The 19,924-nt window shown below is 43.1% G+C and overlaps 1 protein-coding gene across 2 annotated transcripts in view; it reads right to left on the bottom strand.

Moving 5' to 3' along the window:
• Positions 1-19,924, bottom strand: part of GRK5 (G protein-coupled receptor kinase 5) — a 153,444-nt gene that overhangs the window by 18,705 nt on the left and 114,815 nt on the right. The window contains exons 5-12 of one of the 2 annotated variants that reach the window (XM_036385487.1): positions 14,161-14,261; positions 11,186-11,278; positions 8,985-9,048; positions 8,322-8,462; positions 7,043-7,233; positions 2,598-2,635; positions 1,694-1,783; positions 170-378 (exon numbers count right to left, since the gene is read on the bottom strand). In XM_036385487.1, coding sequence (XP_036241380.1) covers positions 170-378; positions 1,694-1,783; positions 2,598-2,635; positions 7,043-7,233; positions 8,322-8,462; positions 8,985-9,048; positions 11,186-11,278; positions 14,161-14,261 — 927 coding nt within the window. Of the gene's footprint in view, positions 1-169; positions 379-1,693; positions 1,784-2,597; positions 2,636-7,042; positions 7,234-8,321; positions 8,463-8,984; positions 9,049-11,185; positions 11,283-14,160; positions 14,262-19,924 lie in introns of both variants that reach the window. The other variant, XM_036385488.1, reaches the window with a different exon arrangement.

The raw sequence follows: 19,924 nt of genomic DNA, 5'->3' as shown, positions 1-19,924 counted from the left end.
GCCCAAATAAACAGAGTTTGAATGAATAGAGAGTGCAGTCATCCCATCCACAGATGAGCTTGGTTAGTCCTTGTTTCTGCAGCCCCTCCATGGCCCCCTGTTACTGCTCAGACCATGTCAGACACAGCTGGTTAGTGAAGCTGCCCCACTGAGCCTTCCAGCCCCTTACCATTTTACAGATGGACTTGGCCTCCTCAGAGAACTTATGGGAGTACACCTCCTCTGTCTCCAGCACTCTTCTGTCCACTTCTTCCCTCTTCACCTTCTCTTTCCTTCCACGGAACGGTGATTGCCCAGCAATCATTTCATAAATGAGACAGCCTAACCCCCAGTAGTCAGGGCTGAGTGTGTATCTCTGGTTGTTCAGCACCTCTGGAGCTGTGGAGGAGAGTGACATGCCTTGTGGAAATGCTTGGTATTTACACAGGCAGAGCACTTAAATGCCTCGAAGTTTCATTTTGGTGACTGAATACACATGCACAGAGAATGGTGGGTAAAATACAGAAATACCTCCTGACTGCAGTTGAGGGCATTACAGGAGATGCAGCATGCTACATGCCATGGTGTTCTCTCTACATGCTACATGCCTCATGCATGCTGTCTTCTGACTTCTCTACCAACTCAGTCCAATTTAAATTTAAAAAAAATCACGAAAGAAGTTGGGTCTAAATATTAAGCAGAGACCTAATTTCAAGAGTTCCTCCAGATTTCTCCACTTAGGGAAGAAAGGAAATGCAAACACACATCCTGTAAACAGCCGTGACATTTCTTCAAAAGCAAATTCTGTCTCTTTGGTCAATTCATAGCTTCTCCTCTTTTTCCCCTTTAAAGAAACTCCAATCCATTAATTTTGTGTTGCAACCACAGACAATGCTTTTGGGCAGAGAGTCACTGTCTTGCAGGCACCCTCACCTCCATGCAGGGGTACAAACACACATCCCCACGTGCTCACAAGCACAGAGCCTTGGTGTGCACGCAAACTTACACTGAGATAACAAAATTTAGACATGACAACTGATTTGCTTGCTTTCATTAAAGTCTCCATATGGTGTAACAGTGGCTCACATCAGCTAGTTTCTATTCAGTCAAATAAGCATAAGCAATTTTTACTCCAAGAAAATATGCCCACCCAGAGAATGCATGAAAATAATTACATTGAGTTTAGAAAACAGATCTAATTAAATAAGGGAGTGTAGTTTTTGGCGGTTTTTTTACCAATGTACAAATCTCTACTTGTCTTTTGTGCAGATCCTCCCCTGCACATAGAGGAAAGCTCAAGGTGACCCTGGTCAAGATGACCATAGGTGTGACTTACCCATTTTATCATAACCATGCAAATACATTGTAACTCCTATACAAAGCAGCAACTAGAAAGAAACCTTTATTTTGGCACATAACCCTTCTAAGATAAATCTACACTAAAATCACTAGAATCCCACTTGCTGTCTCCCCTTTCCATTTTTTTTTCTGATTTAAGGTTATAGACCAGCCTCACTGAGAGCTGTACAGGTCCAGCCTTTCACCCTCCTCCGATTTTCACTATCAGAATTTCTGTAGGAGTTGCTGCATGAAACTGGACCCAGCTGAATGTGAATATTTTTTATTCTTTTTCTTAAGCTTTCTTGGCAGAAAAATCTCTAAAACTCAAGTAACCTTGGTAAATTTTTAAAAAGATGAGCTGTGGAAGACTTACCCATATACCCTACTGTTCCTACTCTTCCACGGATTGATTCACCCTCGGGGATTTTAACAGCTAGACCCAAATCAGATATTCTAATATGGCCTGGAAGGAAAAAAAGAAAAAAAACAACACAAAGCAGATATGATAACCTGACCCAAATTAGTCCAAAACCCACAACTGTGGTCATTGTTAAACTACTCCTGCAATTTACTGCTCAGACATTTCAGGAAAAGAGTGTTCTGAATCACTGAATTGGAGCAGTTTCATTGATTTGGAAAAGAGGAATTATTAAGGGCACTACAACACAGTGAAATAAATGTTAACAGTAAGGCTGTGGACTGCAGTGGATTGCATCAGGTATTTTAAAACCAATGAAAAAAGGCAGTGAGAAGCATGCTGTGGGGAAGTATCTTGAACTGATCACAGAGGATGGATGGGCTGACACAATTCTGTAACTCTGTGATGGCTGAGGAGGCCACATCTGGTCTGCAAGTCAGCACGAGATTCGATTATCGCTGCCTCCAGCAACGAATGGGTACCTGGGTTTGCATAAAACCAGACTTGGCTCAGCAGAGGGTGAAAGTACTTTCAAAAATGGAGAGGGAAGCACAGATTTAGAAATTAGAACTCCCTTTGTGTTGCACCAGCCTTGCAACAAGGATGGAAAAACAGCGAGGGAAGGCAGAGAGCCCCAGCAATGCCGAGCTCTCGAGAACAGCCCCTGCTGAGGGCACGGCTGCTTCCTTCCATCTGTGCAGAGAGCTCCAGCAGCTCAGCCACCCCAGGACAGGAATATCAGTGTATGCTGAGCCTCTTAATCACTTCAGAGCATTATTTGTCTTTGTGCAATATATATCCTGAAACTAACTTAATCTACTTTACTGTGAAAGCATCTCTGTAAAGCTCCGAGACTTACCATAATCATCCAGCAGGATATTTTCTGGCTTCAGATCTCTGGAAATGAAAGATAGCAGTTATGGGTATGAAGCTGGTTTTGATAACATAACCATACAACTGTGTGAGGGCATTTATTACTTGTAATAAACCAACTGAGTGTCAACTCAAACAGCAAGGAACTCCTGAAACCAATACAACCTTTTACAACTCACTTCACAGATAGACTGAAACCATATGTCTTTTTCTAAACTGGAGTTACAATTTTTCACTAAGCCAAGCTTTTAGTTCCTAATCTAGCCTATAATGGACTCATCCACCTAGTCCTGTAAGCCCTGTAAACGAATCCCTATAGTCCTGTGTGTTGTAAAATCTCTCTAACATTTTCTGTTATAAAATTTTATGTTAAAAAATAGGTTTTAAAATCCTTTATTTACATATGAAAAAGGAAATAGCAATCTGCTGGGCTCTAATTTTCTATGTCTGGCATCTGATTAAGACTAAATATGTGAATGTGTGTCCATGCACTTGCACACATGTGCAATAATTTTGTTGAGTTTGGAAAATGCAGGGCAGAGGGGGGAATGCTGTGCCCAGATTAAGATTATTCTTACAAGCATTTGTGAAACCCTAGTGCCTGTGTGGTTTGGAGCAATGCCATGAAAATGGGCAAGGTGGTCAATCTGATGTCAAAGATGTGCCTTTCACTGCTCCAGATCTGGGCAAGGTATAAACTTCTGAAATAAATAATCTCAGTTTTCATATATTTAGCAGAGCCTGGGCAGATCATTCTTCTGAAAAGTTTGTCTGCACAAAACCTCCTCCACCAGCTGCTGCTTTGAGGTGTTTCCAGCCCAGGCACGCTGTCCCCTCCTTGACCAAGGCTGTTTTCCAAACCTTTCCTCTGCAGCTGCTGCTGAGGTGGGAGCCAGGCAGGCTCCTTCCCATCCTGCTCGTGCAGAGGGGGAAAGAAGCCAGCCCAAGAGATGGGACCAGAGGTGTCAGAGGAAGGAGTTGGACATGCTGGGCAGGGAGTGTCCCAGCAGTGCCCCAGGACTGGGCTGTGCTGGTCTCAGCCTGAATGAGGCACCAGCAGCTGGGTGAGGCAGGGAGAACAGCATTGCTTCAATTCACCACATCATGCCCTGGCTTTTATCTAAAGACAGTGCTTAGCCTGGTGCAAATCCAAGCCCTGCTCAGCCTCTTCTTTTTTGTAAGGCCTCCTTGCATCTGTGAACCAGCTTGGGTCTGGTAACTGCCCAGCAAGAGGCATTTCTGTGCAAAGAGCAAAGAGAGGGCATGCACAAGAGAAATCCTTGTACCAGGGCACAGAGCCTGTGCAGGAGCCCACCCCACCTCTCCAGCTGCACCACTCCAGTAATCATGAATTTTCCTGGGTATGAAGAGGGGTATTTTATAGTTTTGACAATGCCAAAGTTGGAATTTTGAAACTTGCCTTGTTTTTATTTATGATTTCAAGCAAGAACACAGAGCTCTGTGAGTAATCTCCTCTTCTTGCTTGCTTCAGACCTTCCTGACCTCCCAGATAAATCTCACCCAGTGCCCAGAGGTACAAGCCTGCTTTTCAAACAAACAATGCTGAAATATGTGAAGGGCAGCTGAATACTGAGGAGAAGCTGTGAGTTTGTTTAACATACCACTGTGGGCTTTCCCTGCCAACCAGCAGAAGGTTTCCAATGCTGCAGCAGCATGGTCAAGGGCATCATCTATTTATTTTTGAAAATAGGTTCTGAATCCTGTAAGAATCATTCCCTTGAAGAACTCAGCCTTCATCAGTTACTTCATCTTCTGCTCAGCAGTTATTAGTCCCACATAAAACTGCAACTGGGGGCCAGTGACAAGAATCTTATGTGCAACTTGGGAAATTGTTGTCTTTGAATGAGAAAATGGGAGACTCCACAAGGACTCTGAGAACACCAGTTCAGTTCTTAGGGTCCTCTGTGATTCAGGGCAATTAGAGGAAGCTTTCCTTCCCTCCCAGGCATCAGCTGTCATTCCTGTTTTCAGGCTTCTGGTTCCTCAAGATCAAGGCCGGCTTCCTTTGCATGGCCAGCACTTCCAAGGGTTCATGACTGAAATGTCCAGGAGAAATAAAACTCCCTGTTGGACACACTGACACATAAAGCTACTTCCCAAGGGCTCAGCTTCCCATTTGTAAATTAGCCTTGCCCAAACATACTGAAACATAAACTGCTGGCACCGTGCCCATGCTCAAAAGGCAATTGTTTGGCTGTTCAGGACAGCCTAAACAACTCAATTAATCACTTTGGACAAGGCTTTACCATGTATTTGTGCAAAGCCTGGGACAATGTGAGCTTGGTGCTGACTGGAGCTTCCAGGCATGAGTTTATATATATATATATATATATATATATATATATATATATATATATATATATACACACAAAATTGTAAAATTAAAATATAAATACATAATATAAATTATGAAATATAAATGAATAAAAATGAATTTTATATATATATATATAAATAATTTGAGTAGAACCAGCAGCTTTTTACATTTGCTTTCCATGAACAACCAACCCATTGACCTTTACTAACATGCTGCAGTTGAGAGATGTAGCACAAGTGCCATGTTTGACAAGGGAATTCTGAATGAGATAAATCTGACTCTGAGCCTGGTTGTTCTCCCAGGTCACGTCTGCAGCGTGCGTCAGCAGCGGCCCAGGAGATGGGGATGCATTTTCCAAAGCTGTGATTTACTCAGGAGCATTTTGTTTAAAGAAAATGAAATTAAGTCTGAAGAAGAAGTGTTTTGTGATGAATTATTCGCCTTGAGAAGGCAGTGGCATTTAGCTGCTATTTTTTATTGACCTATATAGCACTTCTCATGGGTCCCACAACACGCTGCGCTGTTACAAATGAGGGGTCTCTGCAGATGCTCCTGACATACTGCTAGAAAATGTCACCTACAAGGATGTAGTACCATTCATCACCAAAATGAATGTGCCATCTGAGGTGTAAAGTAGCAGCTCTTTTAAGAGTAGCATGAAAATTCCTGCTTAAGGAAGTAGGTGCCATTTCTCTCAGAGCCACACACTATTTTATGTGGCCAGATCTGATTTGTTCTATTAGAAAATGGAATTAGTATGGCATTTTACCAGCCATGTTATGAATGCACCAGTCATTTTTTTTCAATAAAATATGATTGTGAAACACTACACTACCTCCTAAAATGTTTGAAAATGTGGTAGGAGGTTTTCTAAGGGAAAAGGAAACCAGACGCTTCACTTATGATTTGATTTTTCAATTGACGTTAGACATTTAGTACCATTTTGTTCCCTGGGGAAAGAAAAAACTTCCTTCTTGGGTGAGCACCAACTAAATCAGCATGTTATCTGTCTGCCCTCTGTGTGCCAGCTAGCAAGATGCAAGGCAACCAAGTGTCAGTTTCTTAGAGATCCTCGAGGAACAAAAATATTGCAATTTCTATGCATACAAGCACATGCATCACATGTATTACACCCAGGCATATAAAATGATTTAAAGTGTGGCTTGGCTTTTAAAAATAGCATCTTATTGTCTATTAATCATTGTCCTTGGAAGTTCTTTCATCAATTTACAGGCCCTCTTCTGCTGTGAATACCAGCAATGATGATTTCACAAGCGGGGATGATGAAGACAAACAAGAACCGTTGTTTACAACTACAGTGGCTGTTGATTAAAAAAAATAAATCCTCATGGAGTCACAAGAACTCTGTCTGCAATCTGCTTGCTTATCCAGCCTGCCCTGGAAAAGTGCTTGTGTAGAGCTGGAAGCCAAAGTGGAAGATGAGAACTTGGGATCTGCCCTCCTGGAAGCGGCGGCACCGGGCAACGCTGTGCCCGCTGGCTGCACCCAGGGATGGTGGGATGCTGCCAGCAGGATGCCTCTGTGGTGTGCCTGGGAATGGGCCCCCTTCCACGGCTGGCACGCCAGGATCACCATGATCCCATCCAGCTAATCACACTCACACCAGTGGAAATCCATGCCCTCTGTCTCAGACACCCTCTTGGGATTGCAAGCCCTCTGCAATAGAAGTTTTCCCACACCTGACATGCTGCAGCCCCTCATGCAAAATAATCTAACTAATTAAAATAGAGGCTTAGATGGAATGATCTCCATTTCATCCCAACTAGGAACTCAATTCCTAAAAGAAATCCCTTTAAAGGAACTTCCATCATTTTCTTCTGTCACCCAGTGCACACTGAGGTAGGGTTTGGGGAGCTTTGTGCTAGTTCTGGATAATTTAGACAGGATGTATTTAGGGAAGCAACTGCTTCCTTCCATGATTACTGTATCATGCTGTATTTATACAGGGCTCTGCAAAATTTCAGCCAAAGCACTCGGGCATCTCAGCTGTGCAGCACCACAATAAGAAGGGAGGAAGCAGACAATTCTTTCCTACCCAGAGAAGACATCCTGAGACTCTAGAGGGTGCTTACCTGTACACAGTATTTTCTCTGTGAAGGTCTTCCAAGCCACAAAGAATCTCTGCTGCATAAAACAAAGCTCTTTCCTCCTCGAAGCCTGGGTTTCCCATGTTGTAGATATGAAACTTCAGGTCACCTCCATTCATTATGGTCAGGACTAAACACAGTGCGTCCTTTGTTTCATAGGCATAGGCTAAATTGACCTAGAAAAACATTTGCAGCACAGTTGTGACAGTTCAGATGGATGCTAAGAAGGAAGAGCTAGCTTTTCATTAAAGATTTTCTCCAGAAAATGAAAAAAAAAAAAATACATTGACTGAATTTGGTATGGGCTTTCTTACAATGGCAAACACATATTTTAAAAGTACGGAAAAATCAGATGTTAGGATTCTACAGATTAATTTGTGGAATCCAGCCTATTTACCACCAGAAACCCTCAAGGCTCAGATGGCTTCAGAGGCTGGACAAAAATACTAATTCCAGGCATATTTTCCCATGTATGAGAAATCTTAGTAATCAAGGGAATCTACACCTCCTGATGCATTGTTTTGCATTCCAGTGAGTTCCCTGGAAGGCCCAGATATCCCAGTCCTGGGGTGATCAAAGGGATCATCACGGAGATGTGAAGGTCAGCATCATCCCTGGGGGCTCTGGTGGGTGCCCAAGGAAAAATCAGACCAGCCAAAATCTACCCATCACTTTTAAATATGTGCCATCCTCTGGCACAGGCAAGTAAACATTTAAGCAAACACCTTGCATCTGTTGTATACACAGTGTTCCCTGAAATAAGTATACAGAACATGACAGATGCTGAGATAACACCTTTTTTCTTTTTCTAAATCTAAGGCAAGTTTTAAAGGAGGCACAAGAGCTGGTGTGACTCAGGAGAGCCCTGCATCAGGCCAACCAGCTCCACCTCACTGCTTAGATGCTTCTGCAAGCTAATCTCATCTGATCTGTTTGGGCTGAATCTCCTTCAGTCTCCTCCAAGCACCTCTCTCCCAGACCCTGGGAATTCAGGTGATCACACTGGATAAGAATAGCTCATCCTGATGCAAGCCAAGGCTGTGAAACACATCATGCTCCCATGGCAGGCACAGGCCCCTTGACTGCTGCACTTCTCCCGGACCAGAGACTAAAATGAGACTCTGCAAAGGTACCCAGAGCAGGGCTAAGGTGCAAAGCAAGGGGATTCAGCTCCTGGCACCTTTCCAGGAGCAGGAGATGGAGGAGGCACTGGATTCAACGAGAGCAGGTGAGCGGGGAACCACGGAGCTCAAACAATACTCACTACAAACTGACTATTGACTTTCTCTAAAATCTGCTTCTCATTGAGTGCCATGGATTCTCCTTTCCTCTTCTTGATCCTCTTCTTCTCTAACCTCTTGCAGGCGTACATCTTCCCCGTGGCTCGCACTTGGCAGGCGCAGACCTGCAAACGGAGCACAACAACTGTGGGTGATTCAAAGCAAACCCAGCTGTGTCTGGGCTGCACTTCACTCCTCACCATCTCCTCTGGATCAGTCCTTTTAAGGCCAGAGACGGAGGCTTAGTGAGCCAGGCCTAGGCGGGGGCAGCTGGGGGATCAACCACTGTTTCCAAACCTGCTGCGGAATATTGGTTTAATTATTTCACTTTCCTCCGCCTGCTTCCTCTCCCACCTCCTTTTGTCTGTGCAGATTTTAATCTCTCAGTCTGCACCTCCCCTGCCTCTGCTGCCACCTCCAGACACCGGGAAAGTACAAATAAGGGTGTGACCCCAATTCCACCGTGAATGCAACAGCCGAACACAAAATAATTCTCCAAAGTGTCCTTTTGAGATTACGGTGTCACGAGGGGTTAAGTAGAACTGTCAGCAATTAATGTAAATCAGCCTCTGTCACATCAGGCTCTTGTACCTGCAGTGTCTAAAAAGTAAGAAACACTCTTAACATAAAATTTCAGAATCACTCACCTCCCCAAAGCCGCCTTTCCCCAGTACCCTGTACTGCCTAAACGTGTTTTTTGTTACTGGTTGCCTGGAAGAAAAGGAAATAAATAAATAAACCCCCCACCACACTATGTTTAATGCACTCTCCGTGATTTATTTATTTCAGAGCATACTTTTGAAAAGGAAAATAGATAAATATTATATAATCCCATTATTTCAAGGTAATCACATTATATAATATAATATAATATATAATTACATAATTACATTACTTCAATACTATGTATGGCTTGAACTTTTCAATTCCAACATATTAAGCTGTAATAAAATATAACACATTAGTGAGTCATCAGTATAATTTCTGCTAGCATCTTAGGACCAAGGAGGGTTCTGAATCTCCATTATACAGTTTTGGCCTTTGTTAAGCAAAGAGGTCCCCAGTAAGATTCCCATTAATTCCTGTGACATATAGGGTGGGCTAACACATTGCTTTGCTTGGCCAGCAAGATGAGAAAAAGAGATCCAAAATTCAAACCACCAGAAAATACTTCTGTTGTGTTAAACAAAAGATGAAACTCATATGAATGAAAGGCAGAAACCGTCCTGGGAGCAGGAGGATTTGTGTGACATTTGCAGGCTGAGAGAGCAGGAAGACAAGATCCAAGCCAGTCCATTCCCTCTGGACTACCTGCTTCCTGGGGGAGCATCACGAGCAAGAAGGGATCAAGAGCAAAATTAAGGTTAAATCAGTCTGTCCTTGAGGGCAGAGAGTTCCCTTGGCATCACTTGACAAGATCCCTACACAACCTCCCAGGCTTCCCACAAAATCTGCTCCACCAGAACAGCTCCAACCCTACACCGAACTTTTACTTTGCTACTGTAAGAGTTTTATAACACGACAGAAGAAGAATTCCAGGTTCAGTGAGATCCCATTTTATATCCAGCACCAAGGTTTTACAGGGATCCCAGCAGTGGATATGAACATTCCTGCTCTCCTTGCTCCCCTCTGGCAGGCAGCCAGCCGGCAGAGGGAGCACAGGAACGTGGCTGTTCCCACCACAGGGATGATGAGGTTGATGACAATGAAGAATAAATGCTGAACTGAATCCTTTTATTAATGCCCTTTATTGTTTTCCAAACTAGGGGAAGAATAGAATGCAGACAGTAAAAAAACTAGAAGAGGAAAAGATGTTATTTTCAGTATTCCATGAGGCTGCTGCAAATGCTTTTGGGGTTAAAAGCATCAATTAGTAGTGATAGCTACATGCTCAGCAATGTCCCTGGAATAAATGGACTCTGTGACTGCTCCTTTGGAGCTGTTGATCACTCCATGCTACTAACATCTCTTTGCTAATCCTAAAAAATAATTCTCCCAGCTTCTTAAGCCAGGCATATCCAATAGCTTGTCACACTTGTTGGGGGAATGGAAAAAAAAAATCCTCAAAGCATTGCAGAAAATTCCTTATCCCTAATGTGAAAACAGATAGGAAATAGCCTGGCTAGAGATGAATCACTCAATGTTTTTTTAATTGAAATGGAAGAGTAAATGCTGGGCTCAGTAAAGATGGCATGTGAAGCATGTCTTGGCATGAAATGGCTCTTCCCTGTGCCCACCCCTCCTGAGCAGCAGCTTTGTAGCTTTCCAGGGAGAGGAACTGGCACAGCTCCTTTGATCTGGAGGCGTCCTGCTGCCACACAGCGCTCACGGATCCGGCCCTGGCTCACCCGCCGTAATTAATGCCATTTGTGCAAAACGGGGCTTCTCCCTGCCCAAGGTCACTGTCACCCAGCAGTGACCGTCTGCTGCAGCACCCCCTGACAAGGGAAAGGCACTTTCCTTGCAAATTAATGCCCACCAAGGCTGCCTGCTTATTAAATGGGCTCAGGAATGTCCAGCCAATAAATACAGTGAGAGGACCTACACGCCACATTTTCCCCTCTCTTTAGAGTGATTTAATAACAGTGACAACTGGTCCAGACAAAAAGTCACCACATTCAGAGAGCGGCTAAACAGAAAGAGAGCTGAAGTTGCTGAATGTACATTAATCATACCAAATATGTTTAATGTACCTAAGCCCATTAAATGGTCCAACACTTGAGCTGTAGAAGCAAACATTATCTCAACTGTCAGATTTTGAGCATATTCGACAGACTTTGCACGGAAGTAAAAATAAACATTTTTATTTATTTGTATTTAAAAAAAAAAAAAGTGTCGTGACACTTACCTTTCCAACCACTTCCACTGGAGGAACCTGTCGAAGTACATGCTGTTTAGGTACTCTTGGAATGGTTCCCCACTGAGGTGGTCAAGGACAGATCTATCTCAGATGAAAAGGATATATAAGCATTTTATAATCCTGAACTTTGAGCAAAAGAGAAATAAAACAAGAAGAGAAAAGTCCAGAGTTCTTTTACGGTAGGATTACGTTATTTCTACTTTATTTTGCACTTTATTTTGTACTCTATTTTGCTCACTCTTTCAATATAGAAACAAAGTGATGTGCTTGATGTATTTCATAACAGGAGGCCTCATACAAGCTGAATACTGGTGACGCTTGCTGAAAATTATCAGGGCAACTCCCACTGGCTTTAATGGACTTTCACAGAGGTTGTTAGCCACCACACAGCGAATGTCTTTTCTTCTGTTAGTAAACTGAAACAACATCCTCAGGAACTGAGCTCCTAAACTTTGAGGGATGTTTACATCTGGATAGAAAATTTCTGGCTGAAGCCCATTTTTATCAAAGAGAGACCATCTGAGGCATCATTTTGAGCAAAAAGATCAGTTTCAATTCCTGCTATATGGAAGAATTAGTACATGTGACTAAAGTCAAAGGGGATTTCCTAACAGCTATGTGCTTTGTAGAGTAAAACAGAAGAAAGAAAAGTCTGATGGGATGTGGATTTGCTTCTGGACCAAGAAAAGCATTTTGGGGCTCACGCAGTGGATGGAGCCTTTTGCATAATGGAAAGAATAAAGGAATAAAAAGGTCAGTCTGCAAATGTGAGAAGAAAGTCTGTTGCTTGTGGCAGCAGCAAACAACCAGAGAGCATTAGGCATCCCATCAGAAAGGCCAAAGGCTTGGAACTAAGAAAACATGGGCTGAGCTGGGAGCTGGGAGCTGGGAGTTGTCTAAAATGAAGGTGGTCAGGTTGTTCAACAACTGCTGGTGCTGGCTCTTGCTTTGCTTACTGGGGCTCCTGCATCCACCTCTGCTGGCAGCATTGGCAGGACACAAGTTGGGTTTGGGTGAAAAGTGCCCAAAGAGATGAGCATTTCTGTCTGGGTGTATACAGACACATTTGTGTCTGTGTCTAAGGGCACAGAGACACATTTACAGATCTTGCTGGAAGGAGGAAATCCTCTCTGAATGACTGCTCTAGTCTGGGGATGGATAGTCCATGTCTTACCCTGGGGCAGTTCTCTGAGCAAACAAGTCACCATGAGTAATGTGACTCCTCAGCTCAGTTCCTCCCTGTTCATGAGCTAGTATTTTGGGAATTTCTCAGCTGTTACAATATTATTATTTTTTGTAATTCTTGCACCATCAATTTGGAGAAGGCAGGTAATTGCACATGTTCAGTATGCACAAGTCAAATTGTTGCTCTCTTCATTAGCTTTGACTGGACACAGATCATAAGAGTTTCCCTTAACAGATTTACGATTACAAAATGAAATAAAAAGCCTTAATTTACTTTAACAAATGTCCAAATTCAGCATCAGAATTCTAGGTTATGTTGGAGGAGGGCAGGAGCAGACAGTCAAAATATTAAAGCTAAAAGCAGAAGTTACATGCATGGACTTTTCTTGCAGACTGATTTTTATCTATGAAGATGTGAATGGAACTCATCCCATCCCTGCTCCTCCAGGACAGCAGGCTTCATATTTGCATGTATGCCTCCCTTTCCTGGTCTGACTGTGAACCCTTCCAAAATTAACATCATTCAGTACCAGTAAATACCAACAGCAATTTTTTAAAACTTCCTTTTGACCTCATTTTAGTCCATGTGAGATGATCAGCATATTTATTAACAAGGTCCCAAACCTTGCTCGTTCCTTGTTTCAGCTGGGATGAAGGAAGGAGCCTGCATTAAGTGGTGCCCAATGCTCGCCCTTTCCGTTCAGTTAATTAAAAGCTGCACGTATTTTAAAAGAACAATAGCTGCCTTTCAGCAGTTGTTTGCTTTTTAGTTCTCCTCTTTGGCAACAACAAAGTGCATTTTAGAGGGAACTGTCAGCTTTCAAACCCATTTGAGAGCTGGAAACAGGCACCAGGGGGGTTTGTGTGGAGCACAGCTCTGCCTTTGTCACTGGGACTGGCACCCACAACTGGTGCGAGTCACAGAGCATCTCTACAGGACACCATGCAGGGAAACTGCCTGTGCTACAAGGGAAGGCCAGAAATAACCCACAGCTCCTACCAACTCAAAGAATAACTGGAACCAGAAAAGGTCAATGAAATGAGTCAAAACAATGAATGACAGTGGAGCAGATTTTACAAATCCCCATTACATCACCCAGGGAAAACAAACCGCGCTCAGCCAGAAACCGCACGGGCCTGCGTGCCACGAGCCCTCCTTTTCATATTTTTATTGGTTTATGATCTACTGGCGTGGATGCACTCAGGGCAGGGTTTGCAAAGGCAGATTGCATACCTGGAGCTTTAGCACACAATGGCACAAATGGCTGCAGAAACTGATAAGCCTTTTCCCAGACAAAGGGGGAAATAATGCACGTTGGTTTGAACGCCACGGGCAGACAGAAAGCATTAAAAAAGCCCCGTTCTCCTGGTGAAGATTTTCTGGAAAAGCCATGCAGAGCAAGTTTGCACATTCCTCTGTCTAAATGGACTGTATAGCCACTTAATTTTTATTCACTTTGAAACAGAGATGTTTTCTTTGGATACATTATCATTGTAGCTCTTTTCACACAGCATGAAATCCACGGCTGGCTTACTTGGCTGGAACACTCTGTCAAATACCTGAAACAGTAAGTGCCTGTGTGCACGGTATATAATGGCATGGAAATATTTATTACATTTTTGTTCAGATGAAATGACTTCACCGCTTGTCAGCTCTGCCTCGAGGAGTGTGAGCAAAGATGTGAGCCTCAGGTCAGGCTGGAACGTCCCTACCTGCCACATTCCTCACGAGCTGCTGGCTGCAGCCCCGGCATCTCGGGGCGTCGTGTGATACTTACTTTGTACAGGGAGAGAACAGCTCCTTGCAGGGGCTGTTTTCCAGTTTCTCCTCTGTCTGCTGGATAAGTTCTTGACTGACTTCGGGAACATAGGCTGGAGACTGGGGAGAGAAGAGAGGGGCACATTAAATCCCCGGCGAGGTGCAGGTTCTGCTCTCCCAACGTGTGAGAGGCACATTCATTATTTATGCCCCCGAGCTGCTTCCATTCAATTCCAGCGGTTGTGTAAAAGCAAAGGAGCTTTACGTCAAAGAGCAGTAAAATAGGATACCGTGGCAACTCGCTCCACATTCCACTCTATCCTCACATTGCTTTTCTGCCTTCTCCGGTGCTTTCACCTCCTTGCCCAGCCTCATGAATATGCAGGACGCACTCCTTGCCAATTCTTTGAACTGCTCCCTTGCATCCCATGAAAAATGTGCTGGCCTGAGCTGTGTACAGCCCATTCTATTAAACAAAAGAGAATTTGCCCAGTATTTTCACTTCATGGGTGATTCATTGTGCTGTCTGAAAAATCCATCTTTTTTGTTTTTTTTGGTTTTTTTTGGGTTTTTTTTCGTTTTGTTTTTTTTTTTTTTTTTTTAACCAGCAAAGCAAAACAAGAGCAGAGCATTGGTACTTATTGATACAGATCTACATCTATCTATATAAAAAAGATGTTCACAAAAATATCTAGACACCTGAATTCATCCTTAGACAAAAATATTGCAGTAGCTTTAAAATAATAATTTCAAAAAGGAACTTTGCCAACCAACCACATATACTCTTTTCATCCTCTCCTCCCTTTGGAGAGAATGTATATTCAACCCTGCAGACCTTACCAAAGAGAGGTCTCTTGCAATATGCCTTGATGGTTAACCAGTTTAGGACTCTGGGGACTAATTATCTAAAAAGACAGTTTTTTAGGCAGTTCACATCCTTACACATTGGCTGTATACTGTAATCATATTAGAAAGTGTATATTTGTGTGTGTGTGCACCTATTTATAGGCATTTCTCCATATGTACATGAAAGTCCCTTTATATAACCAATTGGATTTGGGCATTTTCAATAAACTCAGCCATAGATGGTAAAATCCTCTCTCCTTGCAGAAGCCTTAATGCTCAGCAAGGTCCCTCAGTAAGTCCATGCCCACAACCACCAGATGTGCTGAGTGGGTGGGGCACAGAGCATCATCCCTCATTCCTGGCCAGATGTTCCCATTAACTCACCCCTAGTCAGAGATATCTTGGCAAGCCCTGAAATGCATTGCAGGCAGAGTTCAAAAACACTGGGAATGAGGACAGAGGAAGGGGCAGAGGTGGAGCCACAGAAAATCTCCAGCATGTTGAAAGCTGAATTAAGTCTTTTATCTTTTCCTTCCCACTGCTGAAATGTGAATATGATCCTGGTTGTGACATGAAAAAGTAAGTTTGTTCCACTTGAATGTTTTTAAATGGGAACATGGTTTACAGAACTGTCTGTGCACACTGTGCAATGCACTCTCACTGCTCAGCCCTGACAGACAATCTGCAGAACGTGCTGGAGACACCTCTGACCTCACTGAAATGTTTCCTCATTCCCTCAATATATTCCTCCATTTCCTCAGCAAAAGATATCTAGGGAACACTCACTTTTAATCACAGACAGAGTAGATTACTGATAACTAGGAAGTCTCGTGGTTTTTTGAGAGGTAGATCAGCCCCTCATGTTAACATCTAAAAGGTAAAATGAGACAAAGCCAGATTTTGTCAGCTTGATTGACCACTGAGGTAACTATACCTGCCCACAACAAAATCTTAGTCCCAGTTTTGGTTCAAGAGAGTAAGTAGAGGCAAGAGGGAGGCAATGAAAGAACTACAAAAAAAACCCTCCAGTTTTCCAGTCCTACAGCACTGAAACTCCTGGGGAAAAAGACAGGAAAGCAGATTAAACCAAAAGCTTTTAAAGCAATATTCAGATATGGACAAAAGCCTAATGATTGGCAGTATTTCAGTTGATTTTGGCCAGAAACCAGATGAATGAATACCTTTAATTTACAATTTATGCACTCAGTGGATACACATTTGCACATACATGCTCGCTGGTAGCCCAAAGTTGGTGGCTGTATGAATCCAGTGGTCCAAGCCCTGGTTCCAGATGATCATCTCTCTGATTTACAGGGAACAGAAACACCCCTGAACTCCACAGTTTTGGGGCTGCTGTGGACCAGGAGTGTTTCTGATGTGAATGGAGCAGCACTTCAGTAAAATCTGTACTGAGGCCTCTAACTGAAGTTACTACTGAGCACATCTGGAACTTGTTCTGCCTTTAGAGGTCAAAACAGGAATCCAAAAGCTAAGTACTAAACTGCATAATTAGTCATTTAGACCAAGTGACCTGATTCTTACTCATGCCAGGCAACTTCATCTCCCATTGGGAATTCATTTCCCAGTGGAAGGTAAACTGCCTTGAGGTTAGTGTTGAAGATCATGCCCATGACACATTACTAGAGTAATAATCCCATCAAACTTTGTCTGAGATCAAAGTACACTTAAAAAATAAATTATAAGCATCAGCTAACTCTTATTCATAAAGAGGAAATTAAATTCTTGTATTGAAAGGGGGGAAGAATGAGCAAAAGAAATAGTAAGTAAGACAATGTGGGAAGTATTTACAAATGACACAAACTGTGATTCCTCTCTCCAAGTTTGAGGGAGATACAGTCACCACTTGGTTTTTCAAAACCACTCATTGCTGACCTCTGAGTCTTTACTCCCTCTGCACAACCTTGAGCAAGGTAACAATATCAAGGTAGGTAAAGACATGAACTCACTGAAATCCTGTGCATGGACTAAAGCCTTAGAGTGCAGTGCAAACACTTCCCTAGACCACTCCATTTTATATAACAAGGAATAGAGGTTGTGTTGTTGTTTGGTTTTTCTTTTTTTTTTTTCAAAGGCTGATCATTTCCAAAGCTTCTGTAGACCCAACAAAACATTTTGTGCTGTTCTACAGCCCTTCACAGAGTTCAGGGCACCACATGCCTGGGAAGAACATACTCAACCCTTCCCAACTCTGCCTGCAGCTCCAGGGAGCCTTTGGAGGATCCTTCCTGAGAATCTCCTTGAGACATCCCAGTTTCCCACTGCTCCCATTAAACAGCCATGGCTGCCACGTTCCCTGTGTGAATGCTGTGCATACCCACAGCCTTCAGAAGTTCAAACAAAGCCAGAAACAATTACAACCCAAAACTCAACCCACCAACCTATTTTTGCTCCCCTGGAGAACCATTAGGCAGCACAGGTTATGTGTGCAAGAAAACCTTTGGATCCCAAGAGTGAAAGCTTCCAAAGGTAACACTTTGGCCATTTACAGATGAAAAAGTTGCTTCTTCCCTGGAGAGGTGCAGAAGATTTCTGCAGCCACAATGAAGTGGTTATTAACACCATTCTCCTGCTGCATTATGGGCAATGGCTGTAAAAGCAAATTTGGCTTTTACAAGGGAAGAGAGACACCTTTTCCAACATATTAAATGTCCTGTAGCAGCTAGGAGAGTCATACACCCTGATTAAGACCATTACATCTGAGCTTGTGACAAAGAATATTCTGCTAACTCTTCAGAAACACCTGCAGAAACCAGTTACACCTTCTTGCATTCAAAACAAAACACTGGGGAGTTACAAGTATAGTTCCATATTTCCCCTAATGGCTATTCTGTTTCCTGAAGGCAAAGAAGGAGATTCTTGATCTCACTTACAATAAGAAATTATGCCAGTCAAACCAAGTGATTAACACTAGGGTAAAGCTGATGGAACTGAAACCAGATTCCTGGCAGAACAAGCTGTGCTGAAGTTGATCCTACAACAAAAATGTCTCTCATCGCATTATTCTTATTGATCAGAAATTTTAACAGTAGTCCAAAAGTCCACAATACTTTTACCAGTTTTTAACCAAAATCTCCTACCTCCTGTACCTTCTCTTTTATGGCCAGAAACTGAAAACCTCTCTACAAATATTTTTCTGGCATAGCAATAGCTCTGTTTTATGATACTCTCCCATTTAATTTTTAAGAAAAGAATGCAACTAGGAATTGTGTTAGTGGTTATTTGAGAAACAAGAAATGGATATTCAGTTACTTCTGAGTGCCATTAGCCCACCCTGAGAAAAGTCTCCACTTTTAAAGGTCTTTTTTTCTGTCTTTATAAAAGAGCTCCTCTCAGATGCTCTTCCCTTTCCAATAATGGCATGAGAACAGCTGATACATCTCACATTTGTCAGGGTTAGTTGTGTTCATGCCCACAAAAACTCTGGATGCCAGCAGAGCCCTGTCCAGCAGCAGTGTCTGGTGCTGCCCATGGCCTGGCACCCCACTGGAGTACTGAAGAGTAGCAAAGACTGATTCAGATCAGATGAAAGCTTCCAGGCTCTGTGGCTCCCCATCATCTGTTATTGTGAATGTCATGTTGCATCACTACACTTTAAAACGTGGCCTCTCCTTTTCTGACAGCTCTGTAAGTTTTGCTACAGGCTATTTCACCCAGACCTCCAAGACCCAGTCTTTGCTGAGTTCACTGAACAGCACAGCCATCAAGAAACCTTCTCCTAAAGTCATCTCTATGTGTTTGCCATGCCACTCACAGCAGCTCTCAGTGCTTCCCCTGTGACTGTGTGGGGGAGATCCGACCTTTTGTTGATCTATCAGCAAATCAAACTCTTTATCAAACAAGCTCAAGTGCTGGCAGTACCAAGGGAGGCATTCAGAAGACCTTCTCTTTTACTGTTTCATGAAGATGTGTCATTTGTTCTAGCTTTCCTTATGAGATAAGATACATTTCCAAACATTTACTCTGCATGACCTCGGTCAAGACGTGGTGCGCTACAAGCGTCGCCTCCACGCCTGTGGGAGTGAAAGCAGGTGGGCAGCAAGCAGAGATTGGCACTTTCAAGGAACAGAAGCATTTTCCTGGCAGCCCAGCAGCTGGGGTTCACACCTGTGGAGCTGGGGTGAGGTGGGAAGGTGTCCCCAGTTATTCCCAGAGCCCAGAGCAGATGCACACACAACACAAACCTGTGTGGGCAGAGCTGGCTCATTGTGTGTAACACTGGTGCTCCTGTGGGAAAAGTGCCCAAATGACAAAGTGGACTGAGAGTGGACTGATGTGTTGAGGATCCAGCTAAAGACAAGATCAGATCCAGCTGGGGTCACCACCATTTGAGAAACCTATAGAGAGCTGACAAGAGCACCAAGTGCCTGGAGTGTTGGGAAATATACTTAGGAAAAAAGCCCAGAGGAAAGCACTGAGGGATCTTAGAATCTGTTTAGCCTGGAAAAACAAGGGTGAAACTTGATAAAGGACTTTTAATATAGAAGTGTTTTTAATAAAAAGGGCAGGGATCAATTATTCTGCATATTCTGCTCTGCTCTGGGGGAATGATGTGAAGAAATCCACTTAATTGGATATGAAGGCTTTTTATTCTAATTTTTCACACAGGGAAGCAGAAGAACAGGCCTATGAATATTGTGGAAACTGTTCTCAGAGGTCTGAAAGACCTCCGAGGGCACTCAGACATCTGTTGATCATCTAAGTGTATTTGATCTCTGTTCAACGCAAGAGGCTCTTGAGCCCTTTCCCAGTCCTTTGTACCAATAATTTTGCAAAACACTGGGCTTCACAAAGCACAGGCACATGGCATGGCCATGAGAACAGATGAGGAAGGGAATTTGTTTGCTGAGTGCCCACCAAAGGAAACCTGTAGCTCTGAGTAAAGGAATAAGAATCTTCTCTGCAAATTAGCAATCCTG

Source organism: Molothrus ater, chromosome 8, assembly GCF_012460135.2.
Source record: "Molothrus ater isolate BHLD 08-10-18 breed brown headed cowbird chromosome 8, BPBGC_Mater_1.1, whole genome shotgun sequence".
Taxonomy (NCBI): domain Eukaryota; kingdom Metazoa; phylum Chordata; class Aves; order Passeriformes; family Icteridae; genus Molothrus; species Molothrus ater.
The sequence above is the reverse complement of the archived record's forward strand: the minus strand, read 5'-3'. Positions and strand labels throughout refer to the sequence as shown.